This window comes from Oncorhynchus masou, unplaced genomic scaffold, assembly GCF_036934945.1.
Source record: "Oncorhynchus masou masou isolate Uvic2021 unplaced genomic scaffold, UVic_Omas_1.1 unplaced_scaffold_1671, whole genome shotgun sequence".
Lineage (NCBI taxonomy): Eukaryota > Metazoa > Chordata > Actinopteri > Salmoniformes > Salmonidae > Oncorhynchus > Oncorhynchus masou.
In genome coordinates, this window is record NW_027006842.1 from 22,852 (window position 1) to 42,895 (window position 20,044).

Here is a 20,044-nt window from a genome sequence, read left to right on the forward strand (position 1 = left end):
GGTCAGTCACACTACAGGTTGTTGGCAAGCTAAAGGAGCTAACATTAGCTAGCTAGCTGTGTTAGCAAGCTAGCTGTGTTAGCAAGCTTGATGAAAACCCTTGTTGTTGGCAAGCTAAAGAAGTTAACGTTAGCAAGCTCGATGAAAACCCTTGTTGTTGGCAAGCTAAAGAAGTTAACGTTAGCAAGCTCGATGAAAACCCTTGTTGTTGGCATGCTAAAGAAGCTAACGTTAGCAAGCTCGATGAAAACCCTTGCTTGCAGTTGAAGAAATTATCACCCACCAGGTTAAAAACGTATTTAATTCAATGTTGTGAATGTAGAAATAAAATAAAATGCCAACATCCACCAGAAAGCTCTATGGCGGTGACAGAAAACGTTTGACCTCTGTCATTGTCAACAAAGGGTATATAACAAAGTATTGAGATAAACTTTTGTTATTGACCAAATACTTATTTTCCACCATAATTTGCAAATCAATTAATTAAAAATCCTACAATGTGATTTTCTGGAAAAAAAATTCTCATTTTGTCTGTCATATTTGAAGTGTACCTATGATGAATATTACAGGCCTCTCTCGTCTTTTTAAGTGGGATAACTTGCACAATTGGTGGCTGACTAAATACTTCTTTGCCCCACTGTATATAAAAAATATATATTTACATATATTTTATTTATTTATATATTGGATGAATACATGATAAAAACATTCCCCCAATATATTTAAATTTGATTGAAAAACAATCCAATATATAATTGTTTCGTATGGGAGCCTAGGCCTATATGGGCACCATGAGTCCTTTCTAATAATATTAAATGAGTGTAAATGTTTATTTCCCGGAAATATCTTTCCTATTCTGAGACTTTTCTATGGTGGTCAAATTGAATGGGGGGAGGAGGGAGCGAGTTACAAGGGGCTGGGGTGCCTTCAGCTAGAATAACTTCATCCCGTGATCTCTCTCTCTCTCTCTCTCTCTCTCTCACTCTCTCTCTCTCTCTCTCTCTCTCTCTCTCTCTCTGTCTGTCTCTCTCTCTCTCTTTTTTCTCTCTGTCTCTGAACACAGGCCTTAAAATATGCTTTTCTCCCCCATGATCTCTCTTCAGCCCTAATAGAGCAGGGCAGTGGTAGTAGTGGTATTTGTGAGTTAGGTTAGTTAGTAAGAGGCTTGTTGTATGTTTACTGGCTTATGAGTGAACTCATGACGCACTGCAGCAGCAGTTAATGAAACAGTAGTTATTGTAAAACCATGTATAGAGACGGAGTGCTGCACAAGAAGAACAGAAAAGACTTTCTACCTTATTTTCTAGGACTAGTTTTAGTTTTCTATTGCACGGTTCATCTTGTGTCTTTCACTGCAGCAGCAGCTCAGGAGGACTCCCATTCCAACAGAGTGCGCCGGGCGCTGGGTGAGTGTTTCTATCTCCCCAACAAGCCTGATAATCAATTAGATCCAGACAATAAACGGTGACAATGTTTTTGCAGCTAATGGCGGTGACTAATTGAGAACGAATCCCCATAACGTTCCTCAGAAGAATAGACACAATGTTGCACTGTGGTCATTCAGTAATGTTACAGACATTTATTCAAAAAGCCTATAACTATGTTATTGTAGACTGTTACTTTCTTTTTTCACTTCAAATGTTTATTTTTATTGTTTAAGTTTCTTACATTTTACTGAGTTTGTAGACTGTTACTTTCTGTAACTTAGACAACTCTGTGTGTGTTGTTTCAGAGAATGAGACAGAGTGTATTACAACGCAGTCGTCTGAGTTTCCAGAGGGGTTCTTCACACTACAGGAGAGGAAGGATGGAGGACTCCTCATACACTTTATGATCATATTTTACATGCTGCTGGCCGTTGCTATAGTCTGTGACGACTACTTCCTACCTTCTCTAGAACTTATCAGTGACCGTAAGTCACTCTTTCTCACCGTGTGTGTGTGTGTGTGTGTGTGTGTGTGTGTGTGTGTGTGTGTGTGTGTGTGTGTGTGTGTGTGTGTGTGTGTGTGTGTGTGTGTGTGTGTGTGTGTGTGTGTGAGAGAGAGAGAGATAAATGGCAACATCTCTTGGTCTCCGTTCCAGGTCTGGGTCTATCTCAGGACGTAGCAGGGGCCACCTTTATGGCAGCAGGCAGCTCTGCCCCTGAAATGGTCACTGCCTTTCTGGGTACGCAAGGCATCTGAAACATATGCACAACATATAATTACTATGGTTTGCTGAGTATAACTGCACCTCACTAAAATCATCATCATCATCGTGTGTTAACAATTGTATGTGTGTGTGTGTGTGTGTGTGTGTGTGCCTACCCAGGTGTGTTTGTGACAAAGGGAGACATCGGTGTGAGCACCATCGTAGGATCAGCTGTCTACAACCTCCTGGGGATCTGTGCTGCTTGTGGACTCCTGACTAAAGTGGTATGTGTACACTACACACATTATGGGAAGCATTACCTGACCATAAAGAGCTCAGTGGTAGAATAATCACCCATTTCAGCCAGGGCAGCTTTAGTAGGTAAAGGAGGGGAGATGATTGTGTAAACTGTTATGGTGTGTGTGTGTGTGTGTGTGTGTGTGTGTGTGTGTGTGTGTGTGTGTGTGTGTGTGTGTGTGTGTGTGTGTGTGTGTGTGTGTGTGTGTGTGTGTGTGTGTGTGTGTGTGTGTGTGTGTGTGTGTGTGTGGCCGGTCCTGGCCGTTCTGAATGGAAGTTGAAAAGATGCAATTTCTAGACGTCTATGTTTGGGCCATATCAAGGCATATCACAACCTGCCATCACACCTCAAATCACTAACCACAGAGAGCTCAGAGCAGCAGGGTCGAGTGGGTTAATGGATCCTGGATGAGGCCCCCATTATGTTACGCCTCTGTGAAGAGGGAACGCGACACCCTGCTGCAACTCAACTCTCCCTGAAGTGAAAGAGGTATGGACTGTAGGTGCGAGTAAGGATGACAAAAGGCAGAATTTTTACCGTTTACTAAGAATTTATTCCTTCACACGGTAATATGGGGAAAAGGGGCTGGACGGAACCAAAGCAAAGAAAGTAAATCTCAAAGCCCCCCTCTCCTATCTTACCTGCCTACCCACTACTTACCTAATTTAGCACCACCTGGTGCCCTAACCAAAATACATTGGGTGGTCCGCCCAGGTCTTACCTAGTGTGCCTAGACAGTGAATATACTACGGGTATATGTATGCCCACGGGCCTCTTGCCTAAGCACTCCCTAGGTGCCTTCCCCTTCCCCCTGAGGAACAAATGAAACAAAATTTTAAACAATTTCAAACAAACAAACTAAGAAACAAAAGGACATAAAATAAGCTCTATCTGATAATGCAACAAACTAACAGAGTACATACCAACTGCCTGTATCACTCTCAGAAACAACAAACATAATATGAACCTCAGCCTCCTCTCTAAGCCATGATCTCTCTAAATCACAATCTTTCTGCAATCAATCTTTCTGCAATCAATCTTTCTGCAATCTATATCTCTGCAATCTATATCTCTGCAATCTATATCTCTGCAATGACCTCCCAAAATTGATCTCTCTTCTGAACAGAACACTGGCTTTTATATAGCTTCAGAAGGAATGGGTAAATGGAGACAGCTGCGTATTGACGAGGGGGCGGGGTCAGCTCTCCAATTGGCCATGGAGTCGACCAATCAGCTGCTTGGGGAGAATTCAGGAAGCCATCTCCTGAAACACACACTCAAATACACAAGCTATAACACTGAAACTGGGGAACGGAACACATACCGGACCAAATCTGAACCAAGCATAAACATCTAGGATTGGTTAAGATTTGGTCCCGGCCGGACGGTCCGGACTGTCACGCCTTGGTCTTAGTATTTTGTATTTTAGTTAATTAGTTGGTCAGGCCAGGGTGTGACATGGGTTTATTGTTTGTTGTATTCTTAGTGGGGTTCTTTAGTTATTGGGATTGTAGCTGATTAGGGGTGTGTGTTGCATAGGTTTGGCTGCCTGAGGTGGTTCTCAATCAGAGTCAGGTGATTCTCGTTGTCTCTGATTGGGAACCGTATTTAGGTAGCCTGGGTTTCGCGTTGTATTTCGTGGGTGATTGTTCCTGTCTCTGTGTAGTGTTCACCAGATAGGCTGTAATAGGTTTCACGTTCCGTTTTGTTGTTTTGTATTTATTAGTTATTTCATGTATAGTTCCGTTGTTTGTTTCACTAATAAACATGAGTAACCAACACGCTGCATTTCGGTCCGACTTTCTTGTGACAAACGAAGAACGACATTACACGGACAAATGTCCATGGTGGAAATCAAGGCCAAAAGGCGTTGGCGTCAGTCCGTGGTTACTGAGGCCTAGAGTGTCACCTGAAATAAACTGTTCTGAATGCCCATCCATGGTTTAGGCCCACCAATTGTAAAACATGCCGTTGCATTGGCTGTCCTAATTCCTGTGATTTGGCTATTTAAGATGAATATCAGCTACCCAACTTTATCAGGAGGAGTCATCTCTATTTGCAATGTGTTTATAAAGCTGGAAATGCACAAGTATTTTCTTCTTTGCTATGATCAGCTCATCAAAATGTCTGGATACAGACCTGAAACCACTGATGATGACAGTTTGGCCCACGGGATGAATCTCCTGGACAGCAGTTGTGGGCAGCCTGATTGTCCAGACCATATTGTCCCTTTTACTTTGATCTGTCTTGTTTTTAGGATGTGTTGTTTGTTAACATGTCAGCGCAATTTTTATTTGATTGGGCACCATTTAGGTTAAACTATTTGATTGGGCACCATTTAGGTTAAACTATTTGATTGGGCACCATTTAGGTTAAACTATTTGATTGGGCACCATTTAGGTTAAACTATTTGATTGGGCACCATTTAGGTTAAACTATTTGATTGGGCACCATTTAGGTTTAAACTATTTGATTGGGCACCATTTAGGTTAAACTATTTGATTGTGCACCATTTAGGTTAAACTATTTGATTGGGCACCATTTAGGTTAAACTATTTGATTGGAACAACCTGCATGATGTAAGAAGTTTCTGTCTATTTACATTGTCATACATTGTCACATTTTATCTCCAGCCTGTACGCTACAGGCAGGTAGCCAAGTAGTTAGAGCGTTGGGCCCTTTCCCCCTTTCCCTCACAGAAAATGCCACATAATCTTTCTACCATATCCTATATGTGCTGGATGATTTGTCGGACAGAATGTTAGTAGAGCACTCCAGAAATGCATCTCTCCATCAGCACCCTGCAAAGGCACGCTGGCAATGGACAAGATAAATATTCTGCGTCCCTGCCTTTTACAAAGTAGACACTGATTATCACAGGGGGGCATCAGCTCTGACCTAAAAAGGCCATATTCAACTTTTTGAGAGAAATTGACATTGTTTTTGGGCAGAATTATGTGAGGTTTAATTTGTTGCTGGAGGTGCATCTAGTCAATCTGCAGCCATAGGCGGTCGCCTAATGAGCTGGCGGGCCGTGTGTGTGTGTGTGTGTGTGTGTGTGTGTGTGTGTGTGTGTGTGTGTGTGTGTGTGTGTGTGTGTGTGTGTGTGTGTGTGTGTGTGTGTGTGTGTGTGTGTGTGTGTGTGTGTGTGTGTGTGTGTACTATAAGCTGTAAACAGTGTGTATTCTGTCCTAGGTGGGTCGTCTGACCTGTTGGCCTCTGTTCAGGGACTGTCTAGCTTACGCCATCTCTATCTCTGCTGTTATAGCCATCATTTCAGACAACAAAGTCTACTGGTAAGTGTGTGTGTGTGTGTGTGTGTGTGTGTGTGTGTGTGTGTGTGTGTGTGTGTGTGTGTGTGTGTGTGTGTGTGTGTGTGTGTGCGTGCGTGCGTGCGTGCGTGCGTGCGTGCGTGCGAGTGTGCGTGTGTGTTCGGAGCTTGGGTTAGTTTTAGGGTTAGGAGCTAGGATTAAGGTAGAGGTTAGGTGTTGAGGTTAAGGTTAAGGTTAGTGTGTGTGTGTGTGTGTGTGTGTGTGTGTGTGTGTGTGTGTGTGCGTGCGTGCGTGCGTGCGTGTGTGCGAGTGTGCGTGTGTGTTCGGAGCTTGGGTTAGTTTTAGGGTTAGGAGCTAGGATTAAGGTAGAGGTTAGGTGTTGAGGTCAAGGTTAAGGTTAGTGTGTGTGTGTGTGTGTGTGTGTGTGTGTGTGTGTGTGTGTGTGTGTGTGTGTGTGTGTGTGTGTGTGTGTGTGTGTGTGTGTGTGTGTGTGTGTGTGTGTGTGTGTGTGTGCGGTGTTGCTAGTGCCTTCTGTGTGTGTTTGCAACAGTATAACTTTTCCAGGACAGTGGAAGTTTTACATGTCATTGAGAATTTATTGTCAATAAAGTTAAAGTGCCCTGTGTGTACTGGTAAGTATCTGTGTTCAACTCCACTTCCTCAATCACAGCATGCAGTAACACTTTACAGCCCAGCGCTGTGATACTAATTATCAACAATCCTCCTGGGTACACAATCTTCCTATTTTATTACTGCCGGTTACACAGTCATAAACCAAACAGTTCTAATATACAGTACATGTACAAGTGATTGTATTCGTTTTAGCATTTAACTCTCCTCTTCCCTCCTCTCTTCTCTTTTCCTGAAATCCCTTCCCCTCCCCTCCTCTCCTCCCATCCCCTCCTCCCCTCCCGTCTCCTCTCCTCCCCTCTCCCCAGGTATGATGCAGCCTGTCTGTTGCTGGTCTATGGGGTGTACATCGTAGTGTTGTGTTTTGACCTGAGGATCAGTGAATGTGTTCTGAGGAGGTTCAGCCCCTGCTGTACTTGCCTGGGGAAAGGTTCCGGGGATCACAGCGAGACACAGCCATTGGTTGACACCACTCTGAGGGTCCACAGACGTTCTAGAAGCGACAGCGGAATCTTCCAGGATGATTCAGGATACTCACACATTTCCCTCAGTCTGCACGGCCTGAATGAGATACCAGAGGGTAGCTGACTCTATCTGTCACGTAAAACTTTTAAAGTATTTGGTTTGAAATATACTTAAGTAATCAAAAGTAAATGTAATTGCGAAAATATACTTTTAAAAATTACTTATATTAAGCAAACCAGACGGCATAATGTTCTTGTTTTTTAGATTTAGGGATAACCAGAGGCACGCTCCAACACTCAAACATAATTTACAAATGAAGCATGTGTTTAGTGAGTCCACCAGATCAGAGGCAGTAGGGATGACCAGGGATGTTCTCTTAATAAGTGTGTGAATTAGACCATTTCTTGTCTTGCTAATCATACAGAATGTAACGAGTACTTTAGGGTTTCAGGGAAAATGTATGGAGTAAAAAGTATATCATTTTAAATAAGTAAAAGCAAAAGTTCTCAAAAATAAAAATTGTAAAGTAAAGTACAGATACCCCAAAAAACTACTTAAGTAGTACTTTCAAGTATTGTTACTTATGTACTCTACACTACTGCACACACACACAACACACACACACACTTACACACACACACACCGCTCTGGTATATGACACATTGATGCCATTCAGACTGAGGAAGGTGTGTGTGTGTGTGTGTGTGTGTGTGTGTGTGTGTGTGTGTGTGTGTGTGTGTGTGTGTGTGTGTGTGTGTGTGTGTGTGTGTGTGTGTGTGTGTGTGTGTGTGTGTGTGTGTGTGTGTGTGTGTGTGTGTGTGTGTGTGCGTGCATGCGATTTACTCCAGTGGGGAGTTTGCGGGGACAGAGGAGAACAAATTGCAACATTTTTCCTGCCAAGCAACAACAACACAGCACGAGGTGCCACTAATCAAAACACAGATCTGAGAATCACACACACATATTTTCTCTTGAACGCTTTCTCTGGCTTCTACATAAAATTTCACAATTTTGTGTGAGAACTTATTCAAGTAAATCACACCTGTGTGTTTCATATGAGAACAGGGATTGACACCACTTGTGTTATCTCTCTCTCTGTGTGTATGTGTGTTCCAGACCACAAGAGTGTGTTCTCAATGCCAGAGAACGACCTGAAGCGAATCCTGTGGGTACTGTCCCTCCCGGCCATCGTGATTCTCTACCTGACGATTCCAGACTGCAGGAGACGGTTCTGGAAAAAATGGTTCATGTTCACCTTCTTTATGTCCGCTGTCTGGATCTCAGCCTTCACATACGTACTGGTCTGGATGGTCACTATCGTAGGTAAATATATATATATATATATACTGTATACTACCGTTCAAAAGTTTGGGGTCACTTAGAAATGTCCTTGTTTTTGAAAGAAAAGCTCATTTTCGGTCCATTGAAATAACATCAAATTGATCAGAAATACGGTGTAGACATTGTTAATGTTGTAAATGATTATTGTAGCTGGAAACGGCAGATTTTATATACATAGGTGTACAGAGGCCCATTATCAACAACCATCACTCCTGTGTTCCAATGGCACGTTGTGTTAGCTAATCTAATTTTAAAAGGCTAATTGATCATTAGAAACATCTTTTGCAATTATGTTAGCACAGCTGAAAACTGTTCTAATTAAAGAAGCAATACAACTGGCCTTCTTTAGACTAGTTGAGTATCAGGAGCATCAGTATTTGTGGGTTTGATTACAGCCTCAAAATGGCCAGAAACAAATAACTTTCTTCTGAAACTCGTCAGTCTATTCAGAAAGAAATTAAGGTTATTCCATGTGAAAAAATTGCCAAGAAACTGAAGATCTCGTACAACGCTGTGTACTACTCCCTTCACAGAACAGTGCAAACTGGCTCTAAGTTCCTCTGTCCAGTGTCTGTGTTCTTTTGCCCATCTTAATCTTTTATTTTTATTGGCCAGTCTGAGATATGGCTTTTTCTTTGCAACTCTGCCTAGAAGGCCAGCATCCATCAAGTCGCCTCTTTACTGTTAACATTGAGACTGATGTTTTGTGGGTACTATTAAACGAAGCTGCCATTTTGTTGTTACAGGCTTATTCTAAAATGTATAACATTTTTGTTTAATCCTCAGCAATCTACACACAATACCCCATAATGACAAATTTATAAAAAAATAAAAGCAGAAATACCTTATTTACATAAGGTATAAGACTCGAAATTGAGCTCAGGTGCATCCTGTTTCCATTGATCACAGTGGTAAATTCAATTGATTGGACATGATTTGGAAAGACAAACACCTGTCTATATAAGGTCCCACAGTTGACAGTGCATGTCAGAGCAAAAAACAAGCCATGAGGTCAAAGGAATTGTCCGTAGACCTCCGAGACAGGAGTGTGTCGAGGCACAGATCTGGGGAAGGGTACCAAAACATTTCTGCAGCATTGAAGGTCCTCAAGAACACAGTGGCCTCCATCATTTTTAAATGAAAGAAGTTTGGAACCATCAAGACTCTTCCTTGAGCTGGCTGCCCGGCCAAAATGAGCAATCGGGGAGAAGGGCCTTGGTCTGTGAGGTGACCAAGAACCAGAGCTCCAGAGTTCCTCTGTGGAATGGGAGAACCTTCCAGAAGGATAACCATCTCTGCAGCACTCCACCAATCAGGCCTTTATGCTAGAGTGGTCAGACGGAAGCCACTCCTCAGTAAAAGGCACATGACAGCCCACTTGGAGTTTGCCAAAAGGCACCTAAAGAATCTCAGACCATGAGAAACAAGATTCTGTGCTCTGATGAAATCAAGATTGAACTCTTTGGCCTGAATGCCAAGCATCACGTCTGGAGGAAACCTGGTACCATCCTTACGGTGAAGCATGGTGGTGGCAGCATCATGCTGTGGGGGTGTTTTTCAGTGGCAGAGACTGAGAGACTAGTCAGGAGTGTGGCAAAGATAAATGGAGCAAAGTACAGAGAGATCCTTGATGAAAACCTGCTCCAGAGCACTCAGGACCTCAGACTGGGGTGAAGATTCATCTTCCAACAGGACAACAACCCTAAGCACACAGCTAAGACAACACAGGAGTGACTTTGGGACAAGTCTCTAAATGTCCTTGAGTGGCCTTGCCAGAGCCCGGATTTGAACTTGATCGAACCATTCTTGGAGAGACTTGAAAATAGCTGTGCTACAACGCTCCCTGTCCAACCTGACACAGCTTGAGAGGATCTGCAGAGAAGAATGGGAGAAACTCCCCTAATACAGGTGTGTCAAGCTTGTAGCTTCATACCCAAGAAGACTCAAGACTATAATCGCTTCCAAAGGCGCTTCAACAACGTACTGAGTAAAGGATCTGAATACTTATGTAAATATGATATTTCAGTTTTTATTTTTTATAAATTAGCAAAATTTTCTAAAAACCTGTTTTTACTTTGTCATTACGGGCTATTGTGTGTAGATTGATAAGGGTGGGAAAATGATTCCATACATTTTTTAATAATGCTGTAACCTAACAAAATGTTGAAGGAGTTAAGGGGTCTGAATACTTTCCCAAGGCACTGTATATACTGTATATATACACTGCTCAAAAAAATGAAGGGAACACTTAAACAACACAATGTAACTCCAAGTCAATCACACTTCTGTGAAATCAAACTGTCCACTTAGGAAGCAACACTGATTGACAATACATTTCACATGCTGTTGTGCAAATGGAATAGACAACCGGTGGAAATTATAGGCATTTAGCAAGACACCCCCAATAAAGGAGTGGTTCTGCAGGTGGGGACCACAGACCACTTCTCAGTTCCTATGCTTCCTGGCTGATGTTTTGGTCACTTTTGAATGCTGGCGGTGCTTTGACTCTAGTGGTAGCATGAGACGGAGTCTACAACCCACACAAGTGGCTCAGGTAGTGCAGCTCATCCAGGATGGCGCATCAATGCGAGCTGTGACAAGAAGGTTTGCTGTGTCTGTCAGCGTAGTGTCCAGAGCATGGAGGCGCTACCAGGAGACAGGCCAGTACATCAGGAGACGTGGAGGAGGCCGTAGGAGGGCAACAACCCAGCAGCAGGACCGCTACCTCCGCCTTTGTGCAAGGAGGAGCAGGAGGAGCACTGCCAGAGCCCTGCAAAATGACCTCCAGCAGGCCACAAATGTGCATCTGTCTCTGTCTGCTCAAACGGTCAGAAACAGACTCCATGATGGTGATATGAGGGCCCGACGTCCACATGTGGGGGTTGTGCTTACAGCCCAACACCGAGCAGGACGTTTGGCATTTGCCAGAGAACACCAAGATTGGCAAATTCGCCACTGGTGCCCTGTGCTCTTCACATATGAAAGCAGGTTCACACTGAGCACATGTGACAGACGTGACAGTCTGGAGACGCCGTGGAGAACGTTCTGCTGCCTGCAACATCCTCCAGCATGACCGGTTTGGCGGTGCGTCAGTCATGGTGTGGGGTGGCATTTCTTTGGGGGGGCCGCACAGCCCTCCATGTGCTCGCCAGAGGTAGCCTGACTGCCATTAGGTACCGAGATGAGATCCTCAGACCCCTTGTGAGACCATATGCTGGTGCGGTTGGCCCTGGGTTTCTCCTAATGGAAGACAATGCTAGACCTCATGTGGCTGGAGTGTGTCAGCAGTTCCTGCAAGAGGAAGGCATTGATGCTATGGACTGACCCGCCTGAATCCAATTGAGCACATCTGGGACATCATGTCTTGCACCATCCACCAACACCACATTGCACCACAGACTGTCCAGGAGTTGGCGGATGCTTTAGTCCAGGTCTGGGAGGAGATCCCTCAGGAGACCATCCGCCACCTCATCAGGAGCATGCCCAGGCGTTGTAGGGAGGTCATACAGGCACGTGGAGGCCACACACACTACTGAGCCTCATTTTGACTTGTTTTAAGGACATTACATCAAAGTTGGATCAGCCTGTAGTGTGGTTTTCCACTTTAATTTTGAGTGTGACTCCAAATCCAGACCTCCATGGGTTGATAAATTTGATTTCCATTGATAATTTTTGTGTGATTTTGTTGTCAGCACATTCAACTATGTAAAGAAAAAAGTATTTAATAAGAATATTTCATTCATTCAGATCTAGGATGAGTTCTTTTAGTGTTACATTTATTTTTTTGAGCAGTGTATAAACACTGGTCTGGAGGGTCACTATCGTAAAAAAATATATACATATTGGTCACTAGGTAAGTCAGTCTCCTTTACATCAGTGTTACCATTGTCTGACGTCAGACTGAGTGACGATTCCCTCTGCATTGTCTGACGTCAGACTGAGTGACGATTCCCTCTGCATTGTCTGACGTCAGACTGAGTGACGATTCCCTCTGCATTGTCTGACGTCAGACTGAGTGACGATTCCCTCTGCATTGTCTGGTTAAGGGACGAGCTTTGCGTAGGAGTGACGCCACCTGTCGGATATCAATGTCGTTTTTATCAATGCCTTTCACAATATATCCTCAATACACAATATATCCTTCATCAATATATTGCCTTAGGCCCTGTGTACACTCAGGTTGTACAACTGATGTACAGTACATTTGACACAATGTTTGAGTTTGTCTGAACCGTTGTTGTGTCTCCACAACAAGTGTGTAATTATTTCTGTGCAAATGTGTTGTACCTTAGTGGTATAACTTGTGTGTGTATGAGGTCTAAGTGCCTGCTTCAAGACTGCAGGTGTTATTGAGCAAAACATTTGCAATTTTTACATGAAAAGAAGGAATCACATTAGTTTAAACCATTTTCATGTTACTCAATCAGAGAGTTATGGAAGTCCAAACGAGGACGTTTAGAATGTGTATGAGAACATGTCAGATGTTAGAGTCGAGTCACATGCTGATTCCTGGGATTCCAGAGCAGAGCTGGGTCCTACAGGCTTAGTGGCGCTCCAATAGCCCGGTGGCCAGACACTAGCCCAGCCAGCACCGGGATTACACACATACACGCACACACGCATGGATACACACGTGTGAACGCATGCACACATGCAGACGCATGCAAATTAAGGCACACAAATGCAGGCACACTTAAACACATTAAACACAAACGCAGGTTCACTTAAACACATTAAACACAGACGCAGTCATGGACAGATGCACGTACACACACAACATGCACACATCCAGAACACAGGAGTCAGATTACCGCCTGCTTCACCTCACACACTGCATGGCTGCCAGGAGACGTCATGTGAGCTTCGGGTGGGAGTAGCCTCTAGGCACAGATCTAGGATCAGCTATCCCCACGCTTTACCATTACAGAGAAAACACAAAGAACTGACCTTACATCAGTGTTGAGGACTGATGTTGTCATGTGACGTTAGTAGACATGAGGGTATAATGGGATTATTATGTTTTAACCTTCAGAACAGCTCACATGAGAGAGAGAGAGAGAGAGAGAGAGAGAGAGAGAGAGAGAGAGAGAGAGAGAGAGAGAGAGAGAGAGAGAGAGAGAGAGAGAGAGAGAGAGAGAGAGAGAGGGGGAGTGTGGAGTGTGGAGGGGAGAGAAAGGGAGATGGGGAGAGAAAAAGAAGAGAGGGATGGGGAGAGGGAGGCAGAGCAAAAGAGATGGCCTTATGGGGAAGAGAGAGAGAGGGTGTGATAAAGAGAAACCAAGAAAGAAAGGGGATAACAGAGAGAAAATAAAGAGTTCATCAATGGGGGCATTTGTGTGTATTTCCCTGTGGTGTTTCTCTGTCGCCTGAACTTTGTAATGTGACTAGTAAGGCTTGGGATTTGTGAGGAGGTATAGGGGGGAAAGATGGAAGAAGGGATGGAGGGAGGGATGAGAGAGTGATGGGCTCCCGAGTGGCGCAGCGGTCTGAGGAACTGCATCTCAGTGCTAGAGGCGTCACTACAGACCCTGGTTTGATTCCAAGCTGTATCACAACTGGCCGTGATTGGGAGTCCCATTACATTTACATTTAAGTCATTTAGCAGACGCTCTTATCCAGAGCGACTTACAAATTGGACCCATAGGGTGGTGCACAATTGGCCCAGCGTTGTCTGGATTACTGTTTGGCTGGGGTAGGCCATCAGTGTAAATAAGAATTTGTTCTTGACTGACTTGCCTAGTTAAATAAAGGTTAAATAAAATAAAATGGGGAAGGGAGGACTCCTTTAAAGTAGTGTTTCTAAACCGTTTTGCACTGTTGTCCACCTGAAGCCTTTCTTATTGAGTTTCCTGTGTGTTTTATCTACCTGTATCCTGTGTGTTTTATCTACCTGTATCCTGTGTGTTTTATCTACCTGCATCCTGTGTGTTATATCTACCTGCATCCTGTGTGTTTTATCTACCTGTATCCTGTGTGTTTTATCTACCTGTATCCTGTGTGTTTTATCTACCTGTATCCTGTGTGTTTTATCTACCTGTATCCTGTGTGTTTTATCTACCTGTATCCTGTGTGTTTTATCTACCTGTATCCTGTGTGTTTTTATCTACCTGTATCCTGTGTTTTTTATCTACCTGTATCCTGTGTGTTTTATATACCTGTATCCTGTGTGTTTTATCTACCTGTATCCTGTGTGTTTTATCTACCTGTATCCTGTGTGTTTTATCTACCTGTCCTGTGTGTTTTATCCTGTGTGTTTTATCTACCTGTATCCTGTGTGTTATCTATCTACCTGCATCCTGTGTGTTTTATCTACCTGTATCTACCTGTATCCTGTGTGTTTTATCTACCTGTATCCTGTGTGTTTTATCTACCTGTATCCTGTGTGTTTTATCTACCTGTGTGTTTTATCTATCCTGTGTGTTTTATCTCTACCTGTATCCTGTGTGTTTTATCCCTGTATCCTGTGTGTTATCTATCCTGTATCCTGTGTGTTTTATCTACCTGTATCCTGTGTGTTTTATCTACCTGTATCCTGTGTGTTCTATCTACCTGTATCCTGTGTGTTTTATCTACCTGTATCCTGTCCTGTGTGTTTATCTACCTGTATCCTGTGTGTTTTATCTACCTGTATCCTGTGTGTTTTATCTACCTGTATCTACCTGTATCCTGTGTGTTTTATCTACCTGTATCCTGTGTGTTTATCTACCTGTATCCTGTGTGTTTTATCTACCTGCATCCTGTGTGTTTTATCTACCTGTATCCTGTATCCTGTGTGTTTTATCTACCTGTATCCTGTGTGTTTTATCTACCTGTATCCTGTGTGTTATATCTACCTGTATCCTGTGTTGTGTTCTATCTACCTGTATCCTGTGTGTTTTATCTACCTGTATCCTGTGTGTTTTATCTACCTGTATCCTGTGTGTTTTATCTACCTGTATCCTGTGTGTTTTATCTACCTGTATCCTGTGTGTTTTATCTACCTGTATCCTGTGTGTTATCTATCTATCCTGTGTTTTATCTACCTGTATCCTGTGTGTTTTATCTACCTGTATCCTGTGTGTTTTATCTACCTGTATCCTGTGTTTTTATATCTACCTGTATCCTCTACCTGTATCCTGTGTTTTATCTCTACCTGTATCCTGTGTGTTTTATCTACCTGTATCCTGTGTGTTTTATCTACCTGTATCCTGTGTGTTTTATCTACCTGTATCCTGTGTGTTTTATCTACCTGCATCCTGTGTGTTTTATCTACCTGCATCCTGTGTGTTTTATCTACCTGTATCCTGTGTGTTTTATCTACCTGTATCCTGTGTGTTTTATCTACCTGTATCCTGTGTGTTATCTCTACCTGTATCCTGTGTGTTATATCTACCTGTATCCTGTGTGTTTTATCTACCTGTATCCTGTGTGTTTTATCTACCTGTATCCTGTGTGTTTTATCTACCTGTATCCTGTGTGTTTTATCTACCTGTATCCTGTGTGTTTTATCTACCTGTATCCTGTGTGTTTTATCTACCTGTCCTGTTGTGTTTTATCTACCTGTGTTTTATCTACCTGTATCTACCTGTGTGTTTTATCTACCTGTATCCTGTGTGTTTTATCTACCTGTATCCTGTGTGTTTTATCTACCTGTATCCTGTGTGTTTTATCTACCTGTATCCTGTGTGTTTTATCTACCTGTATCCTGTGTGTTTTATCTACTTGTATCCTGTGTTGTGTTCTATCTACCTGTATCCTGTGTGTTTTATCTACCTGTATCCTGTGTGTTTTATCTACCTGTATCCTGTGTTGTGTTCTATCTGACCCTTTGTTGTGTTCTATCTGACCCTGTGTTGTGTTCTATCTGACCCTGTGTTGTGTTCTATCTGACCCAGTGTTGTTTTGTATCTGACCCTGTGTTGTGTTCTATCTGACCCAGTGTTGTTTTGTATCTGACCCTGTGTTGTGTTCTATCTGACCCTGTGTTGTGTTCTATCTGACCCAGTGTTGTGTTCTATCTGACCCAGTGTTGTCTATCTGACCCTGTGGTATGTCTGAGATGTAACAGGAGAGACTCTGAGTATCCCAGACACAGTGATGGGCCTGACTTTATGTCCTGTGTATCTGACCTCTGTGTTGTGTGTATCTGGAGAGACTCTGGGTATCCCAGACACAGTGATGGGCCTGACTTCTGATGTCCTGTGTATCTGACTGTGTGTTCTCTGTGTTGTGTGTATCAGGAGAGACTCTGGGTATCCCAGACACAGTGATGGGCCTGACTTTATGTCCTGTGTATCTGACTGTGTGTTTTCTGTGTTGTGTGTATCAGGAGAGACTCTGGGTATCCCAGACACAGTGATGGGCCTGACTTTATGTCCTGTGTATCTGACTGTGTGTTTTCTGTGTTGTGTGTATCAGGAGAGACTCTGGGTATCCCAGACACAGTGATGGGCCTGACTTTATGTCCTGTGTATCTGACTGTGTGTTCTCTGTGTTGTGTGTATCAGGAGAGACTCTGGGTATCCCAGACACAGTGATGGGCCTGACTTTATGTCCTGTGTATCTGACTGTGTGTTCTCTGTGTTGTGTGTATCAGGAGAGACTCTGGGTATCCCAGACACAGTGATGGGCCTGACTCTGTTAGCTGCAGGGACCAGTATACCAGACACAGTGGCTAGTGTCATGGTTGCCAGAGAAGGTAATTACAACTGTGGCTTCATTTCTGATCCTTTCTGACCTTTAGTCCCCCTGAGATACATCTCTTTTCTAGGTCAGTAGATACATAGAGACATAATACTTCAGGGCGAAATGGAGCCCACAGCTGCTAATTATTCCACTAGATGTCCCCCTTATCATAATCGTTCAAGTCATACTTAAGTCCCATCTCTCTCTTACACTATATACACAAAAGTATGTGGACACCCCGTTGCTGACAGGTGTATAAAATCGAGCACACCGCCATGTAATCTCCATAGACAAACATTGGCAGTAAATGGCCCCTATTAAAGAGCTCAATGACTTTCAACATGGCACCGTCATAGGATGCCACCTTTCCAACAAGTCAGTTCGTCAAATTTCTGCCCTGTTAGAGCTGCCCTGGTCAACTGTAAGTGCTATTATTGTGAAGTGGAATGTCTATGAGCAACAACGTCTCAGCCACGATGTGGTGGGCCACATGAGCTCACAGAACTGGACCGCCGAGTGCTGAAGCACCTAGTAAAAATGGTCTGTCCTCGGTTGCAACACTCACTACCTAGTTCCAAACTGCCTCTGGAAGCAAAGTCAGCACAATAACTGTTCGTCGGGAGCTTCATGAAATGGGTTTCCATGGCCGAGCAGCTGCACACAAGCCTAAGATCACCATGCGTAATGCCAAGCGTCGGCTGGAGTGGTGTAAAGCTCGCCGCAATTGGACTCTGGAGCAGTGGAAACGAGTTCTCTGGAGTGATGAATCACGCTTCACCAGCTGGCAGTCCGACGGACAAATCTGGATTTGGCGGATGCCAGGAGAACGCTACCTGCCAGAATGCAAAGTGCCAACTGTAAAGTTTGGTGGAGGATAAATAATGGTCTGGGCTGTTTTTCATGGTTCGGGCCCCTTAGGTCCAGTGAAAGGAAATCGTAACGCTACAGCATACAATGACATTCTAGACGATTCTGTGCTTCCAACTTTGTGGCAACAGGTTGTGGAAGGCACTTTCCTGTTTCATCGTGACAATGGCCCATGCACAAAGAGAGGTCCATACAGAAATGGTTGGTCAAGATCAGTGTGGAAGAACCTGACTGGCCTGCACAGAGCCCTGACCTCAACCCAATAGAACACCTTTGGGATGAATTGGAATGCCGACTGCGAGCCAAGCCTAATTGCTCCACATCAGTGTCCAACCTCATAAATGCTTGTTGTTGAATGGAAGCAAGTCCCTGCAGCAATGTTCCAACATCGAGTGGAAAGCCTTCCCAGAAGAGTGGAGGCTGTTGTAGCAGCAAAGGTGGGACCAACTCCATATTAATGCCTGACGGGCAGGTGTCCACATACTTTTGGTCATGTAGTGAAGGTAAAACAGACGTGTACAACATAGTGTAATATGTCATCTCTCTCCTCCCCTCTCTTCTCTCCTCGCTCCTCCTCCTCTCCCCTCTCGCTCCTCCCCTCTCTCCTGCTGTTCCAGGTAAAGCCGATATGGCCATGTCCAACATCGTGGGTTCTAATGTTTTTGACATGCTGTGTCTGGGTCTTCCCTGGTTCATTAAGACAGTGTTTGTGGACACGGTCAACCCTGTGGAGGTCAACAGCACCGGTCTGGTTTTCATCTCCGCCACCCTCCTCCTCTCCATCGTCTTTCTCTTCGTGGCTGTCCATATAAACGGCTGGAAGCTGGACTGGAAGCTGGGGATCGTCTCTCTGTTCTGCTATGTTGTTTTTGCCACTCTGGCCATCCTCTACGAACTGGGCATCATAGGGAACAACCCTGTCAGACTGTGCGGAGACTGATACACTGATAAACACACAGAGACGTACAACTGAGTGGCAGCGATGGAGTCCACACTGCAGCCCTCCCCAGAACCAGACCACCCAGAACCAACCTCTTTGACACTCAGACCATTTATACAGAACCCAGATACAGGGCACAGATTCACAGAGTACTGATATAGGATCAGGTCCACGTCCTCTTTATTCATTATGATCTAAATCAGTGGAATTCGAAGTCGGGTCGCGACCCCACTAGCAGTTGGGTTTGTGGACAGATTAGGAGTGTTGGATCACCAAATTCAAATCATTTTTTTTTTTTACAAAAAAATAACAGTACACATTATTGTATGGGACACTATACAAACTTTTTTGAGAAAAATAAAATTGTATCAAGTAAATGTATTTATTGGTTGTTTTTTTTCGATAGATGAAAATACAATGAACGGAAGGTTATTTGCTGATGTATTGGTGGAGTCGCGAGAAATGGTGAAAAAAATGTGGTCCCCACTGAAAAAAATTGAATACCGCTGATCTAAACAACACTCCTACTGACACACTTTATGAATACTGGCCGAGGACTGGGTGCCAAGACCAGGATCCAAGATTAAGGCTACATCTCAAATGACACCTTTCCCCAACGTAGGTCTCTGGCCAAAAGAAGTGTAAATAAATGTAGGGTAGGGGTACTCAACTCTGACCCTATGAGGTCTGAAGCCTGCTGCTTTTCTGTTCTACCTGATGATTAGCTACAGCCATGCCGAAATCATTTCCTGATTAGATCAAATGCAGTGGAACTGGCTTCAATGTCCAGAGTTGAGTTTGACGGGTGTAGGGTGTGATTTGAGATGCAGCCCCACGCAGACTCCATACTACCTGTGAGAATGACCCAGCAACACTGCCTTTCACCTCTAACCTCTAACTCAGGGAAATAAAGCTGCTTTGTAGTATTCTACTGGACTCCTCTGACCTTATCTGATCATTATCAGAGAGGAAGAGGCAAAGCGAGAAGGATAACTGGGCCAAAAATCTGTCACCAGCAGGTGGCATTTACTTCATTTTTTTTCACACAAGCCAAGTTTCTGTATGGAAGTTTGTCATATTTGGTCAACAGAAACATGGAATGGCCTTCTTGCTACATGAGGTTAATTTGCTCAAATAGTAATTTCACAATGTTTAGGTTATGAGTATACCGATATAAGGACACATGACTTCTCAGCAACTTTATATAAGAGTTGTGCCTGTTCACAAGTGTTTCTGCCCTCTCAATGGCTAGAATGTTCCCACCTGAGCTTGCCTCCTCCCAACTGCATTCCATTTTTAAAGAGATATTTCATTGTTAAAGCAGTCACTAGTCTGGTCAATATAATGGATAACCGGTCATTACTCAATGCTGGTGAACGAGGAAGGGAAGGGGCTATTGTCCAGGCAGCACAGATAAGCGTTTACAAGCAGCCTGTG

General features: G+C 43.7%; 1 protein-coding gene across 2 annotated transcripts; it reads left to right on the forward strand.

The window, feature by feature from the left end:
- Positions 1-1,120: 1,120 nt before the first annotated feature.
- slc24a5 (solute carrier family 24 member 5) lies at positions 1,121-18,988 on the forward strand. 2 transcript variants are annotated; one of them, XM_064959625.1, is made up of 9 exons: positions 1,131-1,406; positions 1,733-1,912; positions 2,083-2,166; positions 2,311-2,414; positions 5,624-5,724; positions 6,639-6,910; positions 7,912-8,118; positions 16,712-16,813; positions 18,285-18,988. In XM_064959625.1, the coding sequence occupies exons 1-9, from the start codon at positions 1,247-1,249 to the stop codon at positions 18,605-18,607; spliced, it is 1,533 nt and encodes a 510-aa protein (XP_064815697.1). In that variant the 5' UTR covers positions 1,131-1,246; the 3' UTR covers positions 18,608-18,988. The 2 variants fall into 2 exon arrangements, with proteins under 2 accessions (XP_064815698.1, XP_064815697.1); XM_064959626.1 differs by lacking the exons at positions 16,712-16,813; positions 18,285-18,988 and adding an exon at positions 16,356-16,676 and having other exon boundaries at positions 1,121-1,406.
- Positions 18,989-20,044: the final 1,056 nt, after the last annotated feature.